General features: G+C 55.3%; 1 protein-coding gene across 1 annotated transcript; it reads right to left on the reverse strand.

Annotated features, from left to right (window-relative positions):
• Window positions 1-1,158: 1,158 nt before the first annotated feature.
• Window positions 1,159-19,257, reverse strand: LOC144951444 (dynactin subunit 2-like). The gene is made up of 14 exons (XM_078881710.1): window positions 18,969-19,257; window positions 15,832-15,888; window positions 14,725-14,800; window positions 13,659-13,756; window positions 12,184-12,362; window positions 10,968-11,076; window positions 10,524-10,583; window positions 8,633-8,710; window positions 8,099-8,137; window positions 5,668-5,745; window positions 5,170-5,241; window positions 2,952-3,054; window positions 2,382-2,473; window positions 1,159-1,603 (listed from the first exon to the last, which is right to left on the reverse strand). Exons 1-14 carry the CDS (start codon window positions 19,041-19,043, stop codon window positions 1,517-1,519), a joined length of 1,203 nt encoding a protein of 400 aa, XP_078737836.1. The 5' UTR covers window positions 19,044-19,257; the 3' UTR covers window positions 1,159-1,516.
• Window positions 19,258-19,375: the final 118 nt, after the last annotated feature.

A 19,375-nucleotide genomic window follows, 5' to 3' on the forward strand; every position in this document is an offset into this window, starting at 1 on the left:
TGGGTGTGGGTGGGTGGGTGGGTGGTGGTGGGTGGGTGGTGGTGGTGGGTGGGTGGTGGTGGTGGGTGGGTGGTGGTGGTGGGTGGGTGGTGGGTGGGTGGGTGGTGGGTGGGTGGGTGGTGGGTGGGTGGGTGGGTGGTGGGTGGGTGGTGGGTGGTGGGTGGTGGGTGGTGGGTGGGTGGGTGGTGGGTGGGTGGGTGGTGGTGGGTGGGTGGGTGGGTGGGTGGGTGGGTGGTGGTGGGGGTGGGTGGTGGTGGGGGTGGGTGGTGGGTGGGTGGGTGGTGGTGGGGGTGGGTGGTGGGTGGGTGGGTGGTGGTGGGTGGGTGGGTGGTGGTGGTGGGTGGGTGGGTGGGTGGGTGGTGGTGGGTGGGTGGTGGTGGGTGGGTGGGTGGTGGTGGTGGGTGGGTGGGTGGTGGTGGGTGGGTGGGTGGGTGGGTGGGTGTGGGTGGTGGTGGTGGGTGGGTGGTGGTGGGTGGTGGTGGGTGGTGGGTGGTGGTGGGTGGTGGGTGGGTGGGTGGTGGTGGGTGGGTGGGTGGTGGTGGTGGGTGGGTGGGTGGGTGGTGGTGGGTGGGTGGGTGGGTGGTGGTGGGTGGGTGGGTGGTGGTGGGTGGGTGGGTGGGTGGTGGTGGGTGGGTGGTGGGTGGGTGGGTGGGTGGTGGTGGGTGGGTGGGTGGTGGTGGGTGGGTGGGTGGTGGTGGGTGGGTGGGTGGGTGGGTGGTGGTGGGTGGGTGGGTGGTGGTGGTGGGTGGGTGGGTGGTGGTGGTGGGTGGGTGGGTGGGTGGTGGTGGGTGGGTGGTGGTGGGTGGGTGGGTGGTGGGTGGGTGGTGGTGGGTGGGTGGGTGGTGGTGGGTGGGTGGGTGGGTGGTGGTGGGTGGGTGGTGGTGGGTGGGTGGGTGGGTGGGTGGTGGTGGGTGGGTGGGTGGGTGGGTGGGTGGGTGGTGGTGGTGGTGGGTGGGTGGTGGTGGGTGGGTGGGTGGGTGGGTGGGTGGGTGGTGGGTGGGTGGTGGGTGGGTGGGTGGGTGGGTGGGTGGGGTGGTGGTGGGTGGGTGGGTGTGGTGGTGGGTGGGTGGGGTGGTGGTGGGTGGGTGGGGTGGTGGTGGGTGGGTGGGGTGGTGGTGGGTGGGTGGGGTGGTGGTGGGTGGGTGGGTGGGGGGTGGGTGGGTGGGTGGTGAACTGCCACTCGGTTTATTTTGAAGGAGGGGGTGGCGGTGCTGCCAACGCGCCGTGGTTGCTTTGTGGTGCTGGTGGTGGAGCGGCGTGAGGACGGGACTGCGTTCCTCCTCCATCTGGAGACGGGAGCTGTCCGTCGCGTGAGAGCGCTGATGGGGGGGGGGGGCTTCGTGAATTCGCCCTGAAGGCTGCAACCGAGGACACGGATTGAAGTGCAAAACCGTCACCTCTCGTCACCTCTCGTCACGGGCTCTTCTGCTGCACGCTTCATCCGCACCTCACCGCCACCACTTCTCGTTTTCTTTCTTTGACTCCTTCACCTCCTCCTCCTCTCGTCTCCTCCTCTTCACTGGCCAAGTTGCGTCACCCGTGCCTCAAGGCTGGCGAAGTTTGTCTGCACGGAGGCCACGTTCTCCTTGAGCGACTGCTCCATCTGTGGGCGAGAGGAGGGAGATGGTGGTGGTGTGACGGTGGTGGTGGTGTGACGGTGGTGGTAATGGTGGTGTGGGTAGCGGCTGCACAGCGATTAGCGCGCTGCGCTACGGGGTCAACACCAGTGACTTATCTGAACCGGTCCAGGGCCTCCCCTAGATCGACTCGGCCTCAAATGAGTACCTGGTGCAGTGTGTAAACATCGCCACGAGGGAGACAAAGGCGGCCGGGCGTGGTGCTCGCTGACAGCACTTGCCCGAACAGTGTTAAGGCTACACGGGGGATCTTTGTATTTACTGGTGGTGGTGAGTGGACGCTGTTAGACGTGTGTGTGGCCGTGTGTGTGGCCGTGTGTGTGGCCGTGTGTGTGGCCGTGTGTGTGGCCGTGTGTGTGGCCGTGTGTGTGGCCGTGTGTGTGGCCGTGTGTGTGGCCGTGTGTGTGGCCGTGTGTGTGGCCGTGTGTGTGGCCGTGTGTGTGGCCGTGTGTGTGGCCGTGTGTGTGGCCGTGTGTGTGGCCGTGTGTGTGGCCGTGTGTGTGGCCGTGTGTGTGGCCGTGTGTGTGGCCGTGTGTGTGGCCGTGTGTGTGGCCGTGTGTGTGGCCGTGTGTGTGGCCGTGTGTGTGGCCGTGTGTGTGGCCGTGTGTGTGGCCGTGTGTGTGGCCGTGTGTGTGGCCGTGTGTGTGGCCGTGTGTGTGGCCGTGTGTGTGGCCGTGTGTGTGGCCGTGTGTGTGGCCGTGTGTGTGGCCGTGTGTGTGGCCGTGTGTGTGGCCGTGGCGCCACCTCGAGCAGCAGCGCCACGTTGGCTCTCAGGGTCCCAGCCTGGCTCTGCTGCGCTGCCTGCACGCCGTGCAGCTGCTGCCCAAAGCGGAGCGCTGGGGGCACGCGCAGAGGGGATGGGGGGCAGGGAGACGGGGGGGGGGGATGGGGGGCAGGGAGAAAGAAAATGTTCAACATTGAGTCGAGCAACTGTGAGCCCAGGTCCTGTCCACAGTCCCACAACTCACCCCGACGGTGAGATGCGCACTCCGATCGGGTGTGGAGCGGTCAGCGCTACGCTGCGCTACGAACCCGGCGATCCGAGTTCGATTCCCGCTCACGGCCAACACCCAGTGACGATTATGATCAGAACCGGTCCTGGGCCTCCCCTAGGTCGACTCAGCCTGAAATGAGTACCTGGTGCGGTGTGTAAACATCGCCACTGGGGGGAGACAAAGGCGGCCGGGCGTGGTGCTGGCCACCCACCCCCACCTCGTGCGCCGTGCCGGCCTTCATAGGTGCTGCTACTCGCTAACAGCACTTGCCCCCGCAGTCTGCGCAGGCTACGCGGGGGATCTTTGTCTGTGTCCCCACCGTGGTCGTGCTCCGCCGCTTGCACCACCAGCCTGTGCACGACGCCGGGCACCGCCTGCGCCACCCACTCGCGCCTCTCCAGCAGCGCGAGCAGCGCCGCCACCTGGCGGGTTGGGGCACACGCACACAGCGCTCTGAAATAACGGAGCCGCTGATGGGAGGCACACCACCACCCACCCACCATCCACCACCATCCACCATCACCCACCATCCACCATCACCCACCACCACCCACCCACCACCATCCACCCACCACCATTCACCCACCACCACCCACCCACCACCACCACCCACCCACCACCACCACCATTCACCACCCACCTAAACCACCACCCACCACCAACCCACCACCTAAACCAAATGCGCCGGGCGCTTAAAAAAACCCGATGCTGACGCTTCAGAGAATTTGCAACAACGCCGCAATATTTGTCGTGTCCACTTCGGGCTCTGGAGACCACCTGGAGATGATTCCAGGCGCGCGTTGACGACGATGGCGAACACGTGGAGACTCTTTGAAGCTATTAACACGTTACAGTGCAATATTCGGTCTTTTTACATAAAAAAAATGATAGTCCCATATAAGTGTTACTGGTAGGAACCTCCTGGTTACACCAGCCCACAGGGGATTATTGTGTCCGTCGTGCATCCAAAAATGGGAGGGGAGGGGCTGGGTGGGGAGGGGCTGGGTGGGGAGGGGCTGGGTGGGGAGGGGCTGGGTGGGGAGGGGCTGGGTGGGGAGGGGCTGGGTGGGGAGGGGCTGGGTGGGGAGGGGCTGGGTGGGGAGGGGCTGGGTGGGGAGGGGCTGGGTGGGGAGGGGCTGGGTGGGGAGGGGCTGGGTGGGGAGGGGCTGGGTGGGGAGGGGCTGGGTGGGGAGGGGCTGGGTGGGGAGGGGCTGGGTGGGGAGGGGCTGGGTGGGGAGGGGCTGGGTGGGGAGGGGCTGGTCACCCCGTGGTGCCCTTATAAAACTCAACGTTTAACCTACTCACGCCGGCTTGCGCCCGCCCTCACAGTCGGCCATATTTGCGGAATACACCACGCCGCCGTTGTTGACCCTGGCCATTGACCGAGCAACCCAACGTTCCTACCAGCTCCCTCCGCAGGAATGTGTTAACATTTGTTGAAGCCCCCTGCATACACATACCGAGTGCTTCAAAAAGATGTTAACACTTAGATGGGACAACGCTATGCCTGGAATCTTCTCCAGGTGGTCTCCAGAGACTGGAGGCGGCACATTTCTTGAGGCGTCGTTGCAAATTCTCAGAAGTGTTCACATTTTTAAATCCTTTATATTAAGTTCACTTGCGCGCTTGCTTGCTTGCTTACGACCGTGCAAATCTTTCGGTCGTTTTTTAACCCACTTCCCGCGATCCAATCGAGCTGACATTTTCCACACAGACTCGTTGTGCGTGACAATGTTCGTGAAAAATGTTTTAAAAAATGTTACACTTTTTAGGACAAAAATATATTTAATTACCAATTGCTTAATGGTGCCATGCAATCATCTGACCCATAGGTGGCAGCCATCTCAAGCCAGAGGACAAGAGGACTCTAGCCGCCACGCATATAAAGGATTTATAGTGAAAAACTTTGTTTTTACGGGTTATACTTGTTTTAAGCACCCTGTGTGGGTACACACACACACGGCTGTGTGTGTGTGTGGGTACACACACACACACGGCTGTGTGCACAACTCATGACCACTCTTTCACCTCTTGGGTCTGTCACAAGTTGGCCACCCTCTGGTTCAAGAGGTTCCGCCGTTAATGAATTCATACATTTCTCCGTGTGAGGTTGACATTAAATCACGAAGCTCTCCCCCCACCCCCTCGTCTGGGTTTTTTCTATTTTGCGGATTATTTGGGAGTTGAAAGACACGGGCCGCGCTGCTGTAGCTTGCGAGCAAGTCTCGGATCAATAACAAATACAATTCCTCCCCAAATCCGCGACGCACCGAGAAATCCTGAACGCTCGCTGCGGGGAATTTGCCGTGTGGTTTTGTCTTTTAGGTGAAACTCTTTTTTTTGTTGCCCAGTGCCTCGTGAATTACAGAGCCCCGTAGGGGGTCACGCGCAGCCGACTGCATACGACAGAAACAATTCACTCGCCACACGTGCGCATCAATTGTAATCAATCCACCGATTCGCTCTGGTATCTGTGGTCATAGAGAGACCCTGGCACTCACTCCCCCCCCCTCCCCCCAGTCCGCCCTGAGGCTCACCTTGCCTGTGACGCTGGGTTCATCGAGCGCCGAGCGGAACGTGTCCAGTTCACTCATCTTGACCAGGAGACCCTGGGCGACACGGGGAAACAGCGCAGCGGTGTGGGGGAAAGCACGGGTGTGGAGGAGGCTCGTGAAGGACGCGACCGGGGGCAGTTGGGGAGGCAGTCGCCCTCCCAAAAAACAGCGCAGAGGAGCGACGCTCATAACAACGTGCGGATAAAATGCAACGAGTTGGCACAGTTGGTGTCTCTGCCAGTCATCTCGGTCGAACTCGTGGCGCCTGGGTCTGTCTCGCGACCTGCCCTCAGCGAGCCTTCGACACTTCACTTGGCCTGGGAGTGCACCTAGCCTGGCACAAGCGCCGTCGTGACGTCACCGCCACTTGGTGGCGAATGGCGGCTGTTGTGTGTGTGTGTGTATGTGCGGTGCTTACTAACAGAACCTGCCCCAACAATCTGTGAAGGCTCTATGGGGGATCTTTGTCTGTGCACTCACCTGCAGCTGAAACTCCACGTGGTCCAGTGTCGATATCTGCAGCAATCCGATCCTGCACTGCAACACCTCCACAGCTCCCTGCACACACAGTGCCTACTGACATCACCACCACCACTCACCCTGGTCTTGGACTACTGTCATCACCACCACCACCACTCACCCTGCCCCTTGAACTACTGACATCACCACCACCACTCACCCTGCTCCTTGAACTACTGACATCACCACCACCATTCACCCTGGTCTTGGACTACTGTCATCACCACCACCACCACTCACCCTGCCCCTTGAACTACTGACATCACCACCACCACTCACCCTGGTCTTGGACTACTGTCATCACCACCACCACCACTCACCCTGCCCCTTGAACTACTGACATCACCACCACCACTCACCCTGGTCTTGGACTACTGTCATCACCACCACCACCACTCACCCTGCCCCTTGAACTACTGACATCACCACCACCACTCACCCTGCCCCTTGGACTACTGACATCACCACCACCACTCACCCTGCCCCTTGAACTACTACCATCACCACCACCACTCACCCTGCCCCTTGGACTACTACCATCACCACCACCACTCACCCTGCCCCTTGGACTACTACCATCACCACCACCACTCACCCTGCCCCTTGGACTACTGTCATCACCACCACCACCACTCACCCTGCCCCTTGAACTACTACCATCACCACCACCACTCAGCCTGCCCCTTGGACTACTGTCATCACCACCACCACCACTCACCCTGCCCCTTGAACTACTACCATCACCACCACCACTCAGCCTGCCCCTTGGACTACTGTCATCACCACCACCACCACTCACCCTGCCCCTTGAACTACTGCCATCACCACCACCACTCACCCTGCCCCTTGGACTACTGTCATCACCACCACCACTCACCCTGCCCCTTGAACTACTACCATCACCACCACCACTCACCCTGCCCCTTGGACTACTGTCATCACCACCACCACCACTCACCCTGCCCCTTGAACTACTACCATCACCACCACCACTCAGCCTGCCCCTTGGACTACTGTCATCACCACCACCACCACTCACCCTGCCCCTTGAACTACTACCATCACCACCACCACTCAGCCTGCCCCTTGGACTACTGTCATCACCACCACCACCACCACCACTCACCCTGCCCCTTGAACTACTACCATCACCACCACCACTCAGCCTGCCCCTTGGACTACTGTCATCACCACCACCACCACTCACCCTGCCCCTTGAACTACTGCCATCACCACCACCACTCACCCTGCCCCTTGAACTACTACCATCACCACCACCACTCACCCTGGCCCTTGAACTACTACCATCACCACCACCACTCACCCTGGTCTTGAACTACTACCATCACTACCACTACTCACCCTGGTCTTGGACTACTACCATCACCACCACCACTCACCCTGGTCTTGTTCTACTGCCATCACCACCACCACTCACCCTGCCCCTTGAACTACTACCATCACCATCACCACTCACCCTGCCCCTTGAACTACTGACATCACCACCACCACTCACCCTGCCCCTTGAACTACTACCATCACCATCACCACTCACCCTGCCCCTTGAACTACTGTCACCACCACCACCACCACTCACCCTGGTCTTGAACTACTACCATCACCACCACCACTCACCCTGCCCCTTGAACTACTGACATCACCACCACCACCACTCAGCCTGCCCCTTGAACTACTACCATCACCACCACCACTCACCCTGGTCTTGGACTACTACCATCACCACCACCACTCACCCTGCCCCTTGAACTACTGTCACCACCACCACCACTCACCCTGGTCTTGAACTACTACCATCACCACCACCACTCACCCTGGTCTTGAACTACTACCATCACCACCACCACTCAGCCTGCCCCTTGAACTACTGTCACCACCACCACCACTCACCCTGGTCTTGAACTACTACCATCACCACCACCACTCACCCTGCCCCTTGAACTACTGACATCACCACCACTCAGCCTGCCCCTTGAACTACTACCATCACCACCACCACTCACCCTGGTCTTGGACTACTACCATCACCACCACCACTCACCCTGCCCCTTGAACTACTGTCACCACCACCACCACTCACCCTGGTCTTGAACTACTACCATCACCACCACCACTCACCCTGGTCTTGAACTACTACCATCACCACCACCACTCACCCTGCCCCTTGAACTACTACCATCACCACCACCACTCACCCTGGTCTTGGCCTACTGCCATCACCACCACTCCACTACTTGCCAGGCCTTGTGTCAGACGTCATCACTGAAATTCGCTCAAACGTGCATGGGCAGGTGTGTATCCTTGTTGGCGGCCCTGAGCCCCCCGTGGTGGATACTGCACATTCACGTGACGGGGCCCAGTCTGCCTCACCTACCAGAATGTTGCGGCTCTGGAGATTGGTCAGCAGGGCGTTCTAAATCACACGACAGAGTTCAGAGCGGTCAGCATCCAACTGGTCTCCATGGGATGTTGTGATAATGGTTGGTGGTGGTGGTGGTGGTGGTGGAGATGGTTGTTAACGATAGTGTTGGTGAAAGTGGACAGTATTAGAGGTATGGTGGTAGTAGCGGCGGTGATTCTTTTCGTAGCCGTGGTTCATGTTCAAGTGATGGTGGCGGACGTTAGCGGTAATGGCTGTCGTGATGGTGGCAGGGATGGCGAATATTAGATCAACTGTGTTGGCGGTGGTGGCGGTGATGGCGGTTTTGGCGGTGATGGCGGTTGTGGTGGTGATGGCGGTTGTGGTGGTGATGGCGGTTGTGGTGGTGATAGCGGTTGTGGCGGTGATGGCGGTTGTGGCGGTGATGGTGGTTGTGGTGGTGATGGCGGTTGTGGTGGTGATGGTGGTTGTGGTGGTGATGGCGGTTGTGGTGGTGATGGCGGTTGTGGTGGTGATGGCATCACTCGCCAACTTCTCCAGGTTTCCGTCGGGAAAGATTCCCATCATCGTTTCCAAATCTCCCAGCCTCTTCTCCAGAATCTCCAACTACACACGACACAGAGCGTCCCATATAGAACCCACAAACCATACAGAACCCTCAAACCATACAGAATCCTTATCCCTTACAAAATCCTCATCCCATACAAAACCCACATCCCATACAGAACCTTCATCCCATACAAAACCCACATCCCATACAGAACCCTTATCCCATACAAAACCCTCAAACCATACAAAACCATCATCCCATATAGAACCCACATCCCATATAGAACCTTCATTCCATACAAAACCCTCATCCCATACAAAACCCACATCCCATAGAGAACCTTCATCCCATACAAAACCCACATCCTATACAGAACCTTTATCTCGTCCCATATAGAACCCCATTATCTGAGCATCAGGGATGATTTGGCCAATAGCAGTTGCATTGAGTGTCGTTGTGATAATCATAAATGTTAGCATTGTTAAATTTCGATTTAAAGCTTTCGTGACTGCAGGGATTCATCTTCGTGGTTCTTTCGGTAAAGTCACGTAGAATGGAAATAATAAAATAATAAAAATAAAACATAATAAAATTAATTCTCACGACGTTTCGACAGACCTGTTCTTCACCTGAGGACGGCTGCTTGCGTTGTGGCCGAAACGTCGTGAGAATTATTTTATTATGTTTTATTTTTATTATTTTATTATTTCCATTCTACGTGACTTTACCGAAAGAACCTAGAAGACGCTGGCATTGTTGTCATGGTAGCCGTGGGAGGAGACCCAGAGATGAGAGCCCACACAGAACAGGGAGAGAGAGAGAACTCCACTCACATTCACTCAGACACACACTCTCTGCAGAACAGCGGGAGAATACTCACACTGCACTCACTCTCAAACACAAGGCAAAAGCCTCCCGTATGGCTGCTGGGGCAAGTGCTGTTAGAGCGAGCAGCACCTATGAAGGCTGGCACAGCACACGAGGGGGTGGGTGGCCAGCACCACGCTCGGCTGCCTTTGTCTTCCTTTTGGCTACTTCAGGCTGAGTCGACCTAGGGGAGGCCCAGGACCGATACAGAGATAATCGTCACTGGTGTTAGTGGCCGTGAGCGGGAATGGAACTCTGGTGGGCGGGTTCGTAGCGCTACGCTACCCACTCTGCAGTCAGCTGAGCAACAACCGCCACTTGCCACTAAGTGGCGGTGACGTCACCACGGCGCTTGTGCCAGGCTAGGTGCACCTTGAGGCTATCACGTGAAGTGTCGAACGTCCGCTGGCAGGAGGTCACGGGGCAGACCCAGGTGCCACGGGTCGACTGACCAAGATGACCGAGATGACTGGCTGATGCACCACCTGTGCCCCCTACTGTGCCAACTTGCTGTGCTTTAGCCACCCGGCGCTCCGCTCGTTGTTGTGAGCGTCGCTCCTCCGCCCTCCGTTGTTGTTGGAGGGCGACTGCCTCCAACTGCCCAGTAGCGTCCTTCACGAGCCTCCTCCACAGAGGCCGATCTTGACACCGCTGGTACCAGTCATCGGCAAGTCCACTCAGCTCCACGTCCTCCTGTACCACGTCACTCCATCTCTTCTCCAGCCCGTGCCGCGCCCGTTTAGCCCCCTCGATCCGGCCGAACAGAAGCTGTTTAGGCATGCGGTGGCTGGGCATGCGGGCCACATGACCCAGCTGAGCGCACACACAGCCACACACCCACACCACACCTACACACCCCGTGTCTCTGCAGAACAGGCTGAGAGAACACACAAACACAAAGTCCACACGGACCAAGGCGCCCAAGTCGGGATATCGAACCGAGGCCCTTCTTGCGGCGAGGCCACGCGAGGCGTCGGCCGTGCTGCGTGGCCGCCTCCTCACCCGCCGCCCGTGCTGCGAGCCTTGCCGGTAGAGGCGGTACTGCTGCTGGTGCTGCTGCTGCTGCTGCTGCTGCTGCTGCTGGTGGTGCTGGTCCTGCTGCTGCTGGTCCTGCTGCTGCTGGTACTGCTGCTGCTGCTGCTGGTCCTGGTGGTGCTGGTCCTGCTGCTGCTGGTACTGCTGCTGCTGCTGCTGGTGCTGCTGCTGCTGCTGCTGGTCCTGCTGCTGCTGCTGCTGCTGCTGCTGGTGGTGCTGGTCCTGGTGGTGCTGGTCCTGCTGCTGCTGCTGCTGCTGCTGGTGGTGCTGGTCCTGGTGGTGCTGGTCCTGCTGCTGCTGGTACTGCTGCTGGTCCTGGTGCTGGTGGTCCTGGTGCTGGTGGTGCTGCTGGTCCTGCTGCTGGTGGTGGTGCTGGTGCTGGTGTTGGTGGTGGTCCTGGTGGTGCTGGTGGTGCTGGTACCGGTCGCCACTCCGGCCCCCGTCAGCTCCAGGCATCAGCTGGGGCCCTCGCACCTCGGGGGATGGCGTCGCCAGGGTCGTCAGCTGAGCGCGAAGGCGTGTGTATGTGTGTAGTGTGTGTAGTGTGTGTGTGTAGTGTGTGTGTAGTGTGTGTGTGTAGTGTGTGTAGTGTGTGTGTGTAGTGTGTATGAGTGTGTGTAGTGTGTGTACGTGTGTGTGTATAGTGTGTGTGTAGTGTGTGTGTACGTGTGTGTGTATAGTGTGTGTGTAGTGTGTGTGTAGTGTGTACGTGTGTGTAGTGTGTATGAGTGTGTGTAGTGTGTGTGTAGTGTGTGTGTAGTGTGTGTGTAGTGTGTGTGTAGTGTGTACGTGTGTGTAGTGTGTGTGTAGTGTGTACGTGTGTGTAGTGTGTGTGTAGTGTGTGTGTAGTGTGTACGTGTGTGTAGTGTGTATGAGTGTGTGTAGTGTGTGTGTAGTGTGTGTGTAGTGTGTGTGTAGTGTGTACGTGTGTGTAGTGTGTACGTGTGTATTGGGAGCGGTGGCGCAGTGATTAGCGCGCGCTGTTGCTACGAACCCGGCGACCCGGGCTCGATTTCTGCTCACAGTCAACACCGGTAACGATTATTTTAACCGGTGCTGGGCCTCTCCTAGGTAAACTCAGCCTGAAATTAGTACATGGTGTGGTGTATAAACATCACCACTGGGGAAACAAAGGCGGCCGGGCGTGGTGTTGGCCACCCACCCCCTCGTGTGCCGTGTCGGCCTTCATAGGTGCTCGCTAACAGCACTTGCCCCTACAGTCTGTTAAGGCTACACGGGGGATCTTTGACGTTGGTGGCGGTGATGCTGGTCATGGTGGTGGTGTGATCCACTCAGATGTGGTAGTGGTGGTGGTGTAGGTGGTGGTGTAGGTGTGGTAGTGGTGGTGGTAGTGGTGTAGGTGTGGTAGTGGTGGTGTAGGTGTGGTGGTGGTAGTGGTGTAGGTGGTGTGTACAGGTGTGGTAGTGGTGGTGTAGGTGTGCTAGTGGTGGTGGTGTAGACACAGGTGTGGTGGTGGCACAGGCGGTGGGCACAGGCGGTGGGCACAGGCGGTGGGCACAGGCGGTGGGCACAGGCGGTGGGCACAGGCGGTGGGCACAGGCGGTGGGCACAGGCGGTGGGCACAGGCGGTGGGCACAGGCGGTGGGCACAGGCGGTGGGCACACACCTCGCGTTGTCCCCACTGGGGTCCTGCGCTGCTGGGGTCGTTCCCTCCCCGGGTCCTCCCTCCCCCAGGGCTCCCCCCTCCCCCAGGGCGCAATCCAGCCGCCTCAGCTGCTCCCTGAGGGCAGACGGCTGAGCGGGAGACGACGGCTCCTCCCCAAGTGGGGAGCCAGGTACGGTGGCCTGCAGAGATGTGGACTCGAGTCATGTGACTTGGACTCGAGTCAGACTCGAGTCATGAATTTGATGACTTGCGACTCGACTTGGACTTGCATAACAATGACTTTGTCCCACCTATGAGATGTGGACTCGAGTCATGTGACTTGGACTCGAGTCAGACTCGAGTCATGAATTTGATGACTTGCGACTCGACTTGGACTTGCATAACAATGACTTTGTCCCACCTCTGGTGGCCAGTGTGGGAGAAGTGATAGCAGTGATCGTGATGATGATGATGGTGCAGAGTGATGTGTGGTGATGGTGTACACTGTGGTGATCGTGATGATGATGATGGTGCAGAGTGATGTGTGGTGATGGTGTACACTGTGGTGATCGTGATGATGATGATGGTGCAGAGTGATGTATGGTGATGGTGTACACTGGTGATCGTGATGATGATGATGGTGCATTGATTATGATGATGATGCAGGTAGATACGAGGAGGATTTTGATTCTAAAACTAAACTACAGAAACGAAACTTTTTTTTATCTTACCAGGTAGCTCTTTTTCAGAAGCGACCTGGCCCATCACGAATGGTAACCCAACGAAGTGGGTCATCACGTGGACGTTTCACGCAGTCGCCAAACACTCTAAACGCGTGGTGATGTTGATTGTAAATGTGGAGGGGAAAACTCGGAGGACCCGGAGAAAAATCCGTGCGATCACAGGGAGAGAGAGAGACACGCAAACTCCAAATATACAGCAGCAGGCGTCAGGGTCGGGATCGAACCCACGACCTCCTGCACACCAGGCGAGGTAGTTAACATCTCCTAGCCACCGTGGCGACAGGTAAAGGAGAGAGGGTAGGATGGTGATTATGTGGTCATGATGATGAGAGAGTGGTGGAGATAAGGCGAATGAATTAAGTATGTAATGGTAATCATGATAATGATGACGAAGACACTGACAAGACATCAACATCATCACAAGACGACAGTGTTCATGACGACATTGATGATGATGACAACAATGACGAGGATGATGATGGTGGTGACGATGACGACTATGATCATGATGATTATGACATCGACGATCGTATCCATGATGATGACGGCGCTGGTGGAGATGACGGTGAATGCGAAAACGACGACGATTATGATGTTGAAGACGATCATGATGACAACGATGATGACGATGACAACGATGATGACAACGATGATGACGATGTTGACGATCTTGACAATGATGACAACGATGACAACAACGATGACGATGATGTTGACGATGTTGACGACGACGAGGATGATGATGTCCCTTACTTCGAGCTCCAACACTTCCCTCCGCAGGTGTTCGCATCGCTGGCGCAGGCTCCCGGCGAAACCCTCGCCGCGCTGCCCGCCCCACGCTCTCTGCCTGCCTGCAACTCACAGAAGCGACACCCCAAGCGTCACTGCCTGGCCCCCCAAGTGTCCCTGCCTGGCCCTGCTGGGCCACGCGCCCTGAGCGAGCTCCTCCTCCCAAGGGCAGCCGAGAGTGGCAGGGTCATTGCTCTCGGTGCGGAGGGTCAACTTCGTCTTTGACCTCGAACTGAGGGATGGCGGCGGTGCTGGTTGTGGTGGTTGGTGGTGGTGGTTGTGGTTGGTGGTTGTGGTGGTGGAAATCACTCCACTAACGCGTTAGTAATAGGGAGGGGGGTGGGGGAAGGTGGGAGGGAGGGGGGGAAAGGTGGGAGGGGGGGGAGAAAAGATGTGATGTGTAATAAATACAGTGACTTGATGTGTAAGAACTACAGTGCTATGATGGGATGTGTAAGAACTAGTGCTATGATGTGCTGTGTAAGAAACACATTCACTTGATGTGTAAGAACTACAGTGCTATGATGTGATGTGTAATAAATACAGTGACTTGCATGTTTACGCTGTGTGTGTGTGGAGAGGCGGATATGCTCGTGAAGGAGACATTATCTGCTCGTGCATTACTTTAGCGTAAAGTTGCCGTTCATAATCAGAATATTGATTGATACTGGAGGAATCCGATGAGCTATGAAGCTTTTTGTTGCTATTAACGGAGAGAATTCGGCCAAATTGATCAAGGGATTTCCCAGAAAGCCTTCCGATGACATTCGCATATTAGAAATCAGAACCACGTGATTTGCGCCTTACACAATGCACGACTTTACCAAGTTATCATTATTAATGCTGAGTCTACCTAAGTGACTCCCAGACCACCTTTGTCTCGAATGCCATTCCGATCAGCTGTTGTTCACGACTGCTTCCACCACCGTCGTTCCGTGCGCGTGATCCTTCTTCGTGTTGTCGTGCTTATTGTTTAAGGCTGAGTAGATGCACTCCCATGCATTCATCAGCAACCAAGAGAGCTGGATACCTGGAGGTGACCGCTGGTTCTTCACTGTGACCTGGTCATCACCATCACCACCATCACCACCACCATCATCTTCTATCTAAGGGCAAGGATGGTAGACAGGGTGTGTGATCCATTACCACCACCACCACCATCATCATCACCATCATCACCACCATCACCACCACCACCATCACCACCATCACCACCACCATCGTCACCACCACCATCATCATCACCACCACCATCACCGCCACCACCATCACCATCACCACCACCATCACCACCATCACCACCACCATCATCATCACCATCATCACCACCATCACCACCATCACCACCACCATCACCACCATCATCACCACCATCACCACCACCACCACCACCATCACCACCACCATCACCACCATCACCACCATCACCACCACCATCACCACCATCACCACCGCTCCGCTGTGGTCCCGACGCCTCGTGGCGCCTCTGAGTATCGTTACAAGTTGACAATAATTATGATAATAATTAATTAGTATAATTATACTAATACATTTATAATTAATTAGTACAATTATTAATTATAATTAACAATGAAACATAAAAAAAAAATATTAATTTAATTATGATTATCATTAATATTAATCATATTAGAATAATTATGATAATACATTTATAAGTATAAAATATATTATAATTAACAATTAGGCATTCTAATTATTAATTATAATATTAATTATGATAACAAATATAATTAATAATATAATAATTATTTTTCGATTTAAAACTTTCGTGACTGCAGGGATTCATCTTCTTGGTTCTTTCGGTAAAGTCACGTAGAAGGGAAGTAATATTATTTTATTATGTTTTATTTTTTTATTATTTTATTACTTCCCTTCTACGTGACTTTACCGAAAGAACCAAGAATATAATAATGATTATTTGGCTCTTTCGGTATAATAATGATTCTAGAGCCAGACAAGGCACGGTTCGGATTTTTCAGGGTTCATCGTGCGACCAACGACACCTGGTGCCAGGCTAGGTGCCTGGCACCAGGCACCTAGCCTGGCACCAGCGCGTCGTGGCGTCATCGCCTCTAAGTGGTGTCAAATGCGGGAGTCCAATCGCTTCGAATCGAACCTCGGCGGACGAACGCAGCTTCGAGTCGCCGGTCTCGTAGACATCAGCCTCCAGATTCTGCAATGACAAAGACAAAGGTGCCCCGTGTAGCCTCAACAGACTGTAGGGGCAAGTGCTGTTAGCGAGCAGCACCTGTGAAGGCCGGCAGGGCACACGAGCACCACGCCCGGCCGCCTTTGTCTCCCCAGTGGCGATGATTTTACACACCGCACCAGGCACTCATTTGGGGCTGAGTCGACCTAGGGGAGGCCCAGGACCTGATTCAGATAAATCGTCACCGGCGTTGGTGGCAGTGAGCGGGAATCGAACTCGGGTTGCCGGGGTTCGCAGCGCAAGTGCGCTAACCACTGCGCCACCGCTCCCCGCACACAACATCAACAGCCACTCGCCACTAAGTGGCGGTGACGTCACCACGGCGCTTGTGCCAGGCCATGTGCACCTTGAGGCCACGTGAAGTGTCGAACGCCCGCTGGCAGGAGGTCACGGGGCAGACCCAGCAGGTGCCACGGGTCGACTGACCGAGATGACCGAGATGACTGGCAGATGCACCACCTGTGCCCCCTACTGTGCCAACTTGCTGTGCTTAGCCACCCGGCGCTCCGCTCGTTGTTGTGAGCGTCGCTCCTCCGCCCTCCGTTGTTGTTGGAGGGCGACTGCCTCCAACTGCCCAGTAGCGTCCTTCACGAGCCTCCTCCACTGAGGCCGATCTTGACACCGCTGGTACCGGTCATCGGCAAGTCCACTCAGCTCCACGTCCTCCTGTACCACATCACTCCATCTCTTCTCTAGCCCGTGCCGCGCCCGTTTAGCCCCCTCGATCCGGCCGAACAAAAGCTGTTTAGGCATGCGGTGGCTGGGCATGCGGGCTACATGACCCAGCCAACGCAGCCTTGCCTGCCGGAGGAGCTCACCGATGGGACTTTGTTCAGATCTTTCAAGGATTTGTGAGCTCCTCACACAATCCAGCATGTAGGTTAAACCTCCAGGGTAAATTTTCTTATACTGGTAGGAACCACCTGGTTCCACCAGCCCACAGGGGATTATTGTGTTCGTCCGTCCGTCGTGCATCCAAAAATGGGAGAGGTGGGGCTGGGTGGAGAGGGGAGGGTGGGGAGGGGCTGGGTGGAGAGGGGCTGGGTGGGGAGGGGCTGGGTGGGGAGGGGCTGGGTGGGGGGTGGGAGGGGTGGGGCTGGGTGGGGAGGGGCTGGTCACCCCGTGGTGCCCTTATAAAACTCAACGTTTAACCTACTCACGCCGGCTTGTGCCCGCCCTCACAGTCGGGCATATTTGCGGAATACACCACGCCGCCGTTGACCCTGCAGGCCATTGACCGAGCAACCCAACGTTCCTACCAGCTCCCTCCGCAGGAATGTGTTTTTTCATACTTTGATATCGGCAATAAAGGTATCCCATGATACAGCCGGTGCCTTTAATACTCCGTTAAATAAGCTAAACACGTGACGTTACTACAGGAGATATATTTATAAAAAACCTGCTAACCGGTTTTTATTTCGTTCGGTTATCGGTAATTCACCCTCCCCCCACCACCCCCGATTTTAAAAGACAAAGATCTGACATTTGCCCGCGTACGAAAGATGTGTTTCTGTGTATCTGTTGACACATTGTAGGTGACTGTAATGCATGTGTCCATAATAGGAGGAGTTTTTGGGGGTTTGATCGCCTAAATATAAATGTGTCGTTAAACCCGCCACCACCCGACACAGCCAATTAGTAAATCAAACAATTGTAGATATTGCATGTGTCTGTGTAGACTGTACTGTATGTGGTTGTGTGTATACTGTACTGTATATGTGTGTAGACTGTACTGTATATGGGTGTGTGGGCTGTACTGTACGTGGGTGTGTAGACTGTACTGTATATGAGTGTGTAGACTGTACTGTATATGGGTGTGTAGACTGTACTGTATCTATGTGTGTAGACTGTACTGTATTTGTGTGTAGACTGTACTGTATATGGGTGTGTAGACTGTACTGTATATGGGTGTGTAGACTGTACTGTATGTGGGTGTGTAGACTGTACTGTATATGGGTATGTGGGTGTGTAGACTGTACTGTATATGGGTGTGTAGACTGTACTGTATGTGGGTGTGTAGACTGTACTGTATATGGGTGTGTAGACTGTACTGTATATGGGTGTGTAGACTGTACTGTATATGGGTGTGTAGACTGTACTGTATCTATGTGTGTAGACTGTACTGTATATGGGTGTGTAGACTGTACTGTATATGGGTGTGTAGACTGTACTGTATATGGGCGTGTAGACTGTACTGTATATGGGTGTGTGTACTGTATGTGTGTGTACGTGACCCACGTGGGTATTCGCGTTATCTGAACAGGTCCTAGGCCTCCCCTAGGTCGACTCAGCCTCAAATGTGTACCTGGTGCGGTGTGTAGTAAACATCGCCACTGGGGAGACAAAGGCGGCCGGGCGTGGTGCTGGCCACCCACCCCCTCGTGTGTCGTGCGGGCCTTCACAGGTGCTGCTCGCTAACAGCACTTGCCCCTACAGTATGTTAAGGCTATACGGGGGATCTTTGTCTTTGTGTATATGCGTGTAAGTCCGTGTACATATGTAACGTATATGTGTATGCATGTGCATGTATTTATATATATACGTGCATGTATACATCCATGATACACACACACACCACTACTAATACATCTGTGTGTGTGTGTATGTACATCCATGATACACACACACTATTGATAATGTGTGATGCATCTGTGTGTGTGTATGTACATCCATGATACACACACACTATTGATAATGTGTGATGCATCTGTGTGTGTGTGTACATCCATGATACACACACACTATTGATAATGTGTGATGCATCTGTGTGTGTGTGTACATCCATGATACACACACACTACTGATAATGTGTGATGCATCTGTGTGTGTGTATATACATCCATGACACACACACTACTGATGATGTGTGATGCATCTGTGTGTGTGTGTATGTACATCCATGACACACACACTACTGATAATGTGTGATGCATCTGTGTGTGTGTATGTACATCCATGATACACACACACTACTGATAATGTGTGATGCATTTCTGTGTGTGTGTGCGTGTCCATGCGCGTTGTGCAGATGCTGTTATCCGTACCGTATCACCAAACAATATCCGTCCCATCCCGACAACAGCAGCAACAGCAGCAGGAGGATCATCTCCATCCATCATCACCACCCCACCCCCCTCACCTCTTCACGATCACAAATTGAAACAAAACAACGAACAGATCTGAAAGCGACAGAGCAGAGGCAGGCGGCGACTGTGACAGCGCGGGGCGAGCTGGGACGTCTCCCCGTTGACTCGCGGAGTCAGAACAACGCCTACTCACACACACACAGACACACACTGACACACACTGACACACACACACTCACACATACACACTCACACACACACACACTGACACACACACACTGACACACACTGACACACACACACACTCACACACACTGACACACACACACTCACACACACTGACACACACACACTCACACACACTG

The sequence above is a fragment of the Lampetra fluviatilis genome, chromosome 62 (assembly GCF_964198595.1).
Source record: "Lampetra fluviatilis chromosome 62, kcLamFluv1.1, whole genome shotgun sequence".
Classification (NCBI taxonomy): Eukaryota; Metazoa; Chordata; class Hyperoartia; order Petromyzontiformes; family Petromyzontidae; genus Lampetra; species Lampetra fluviatilis.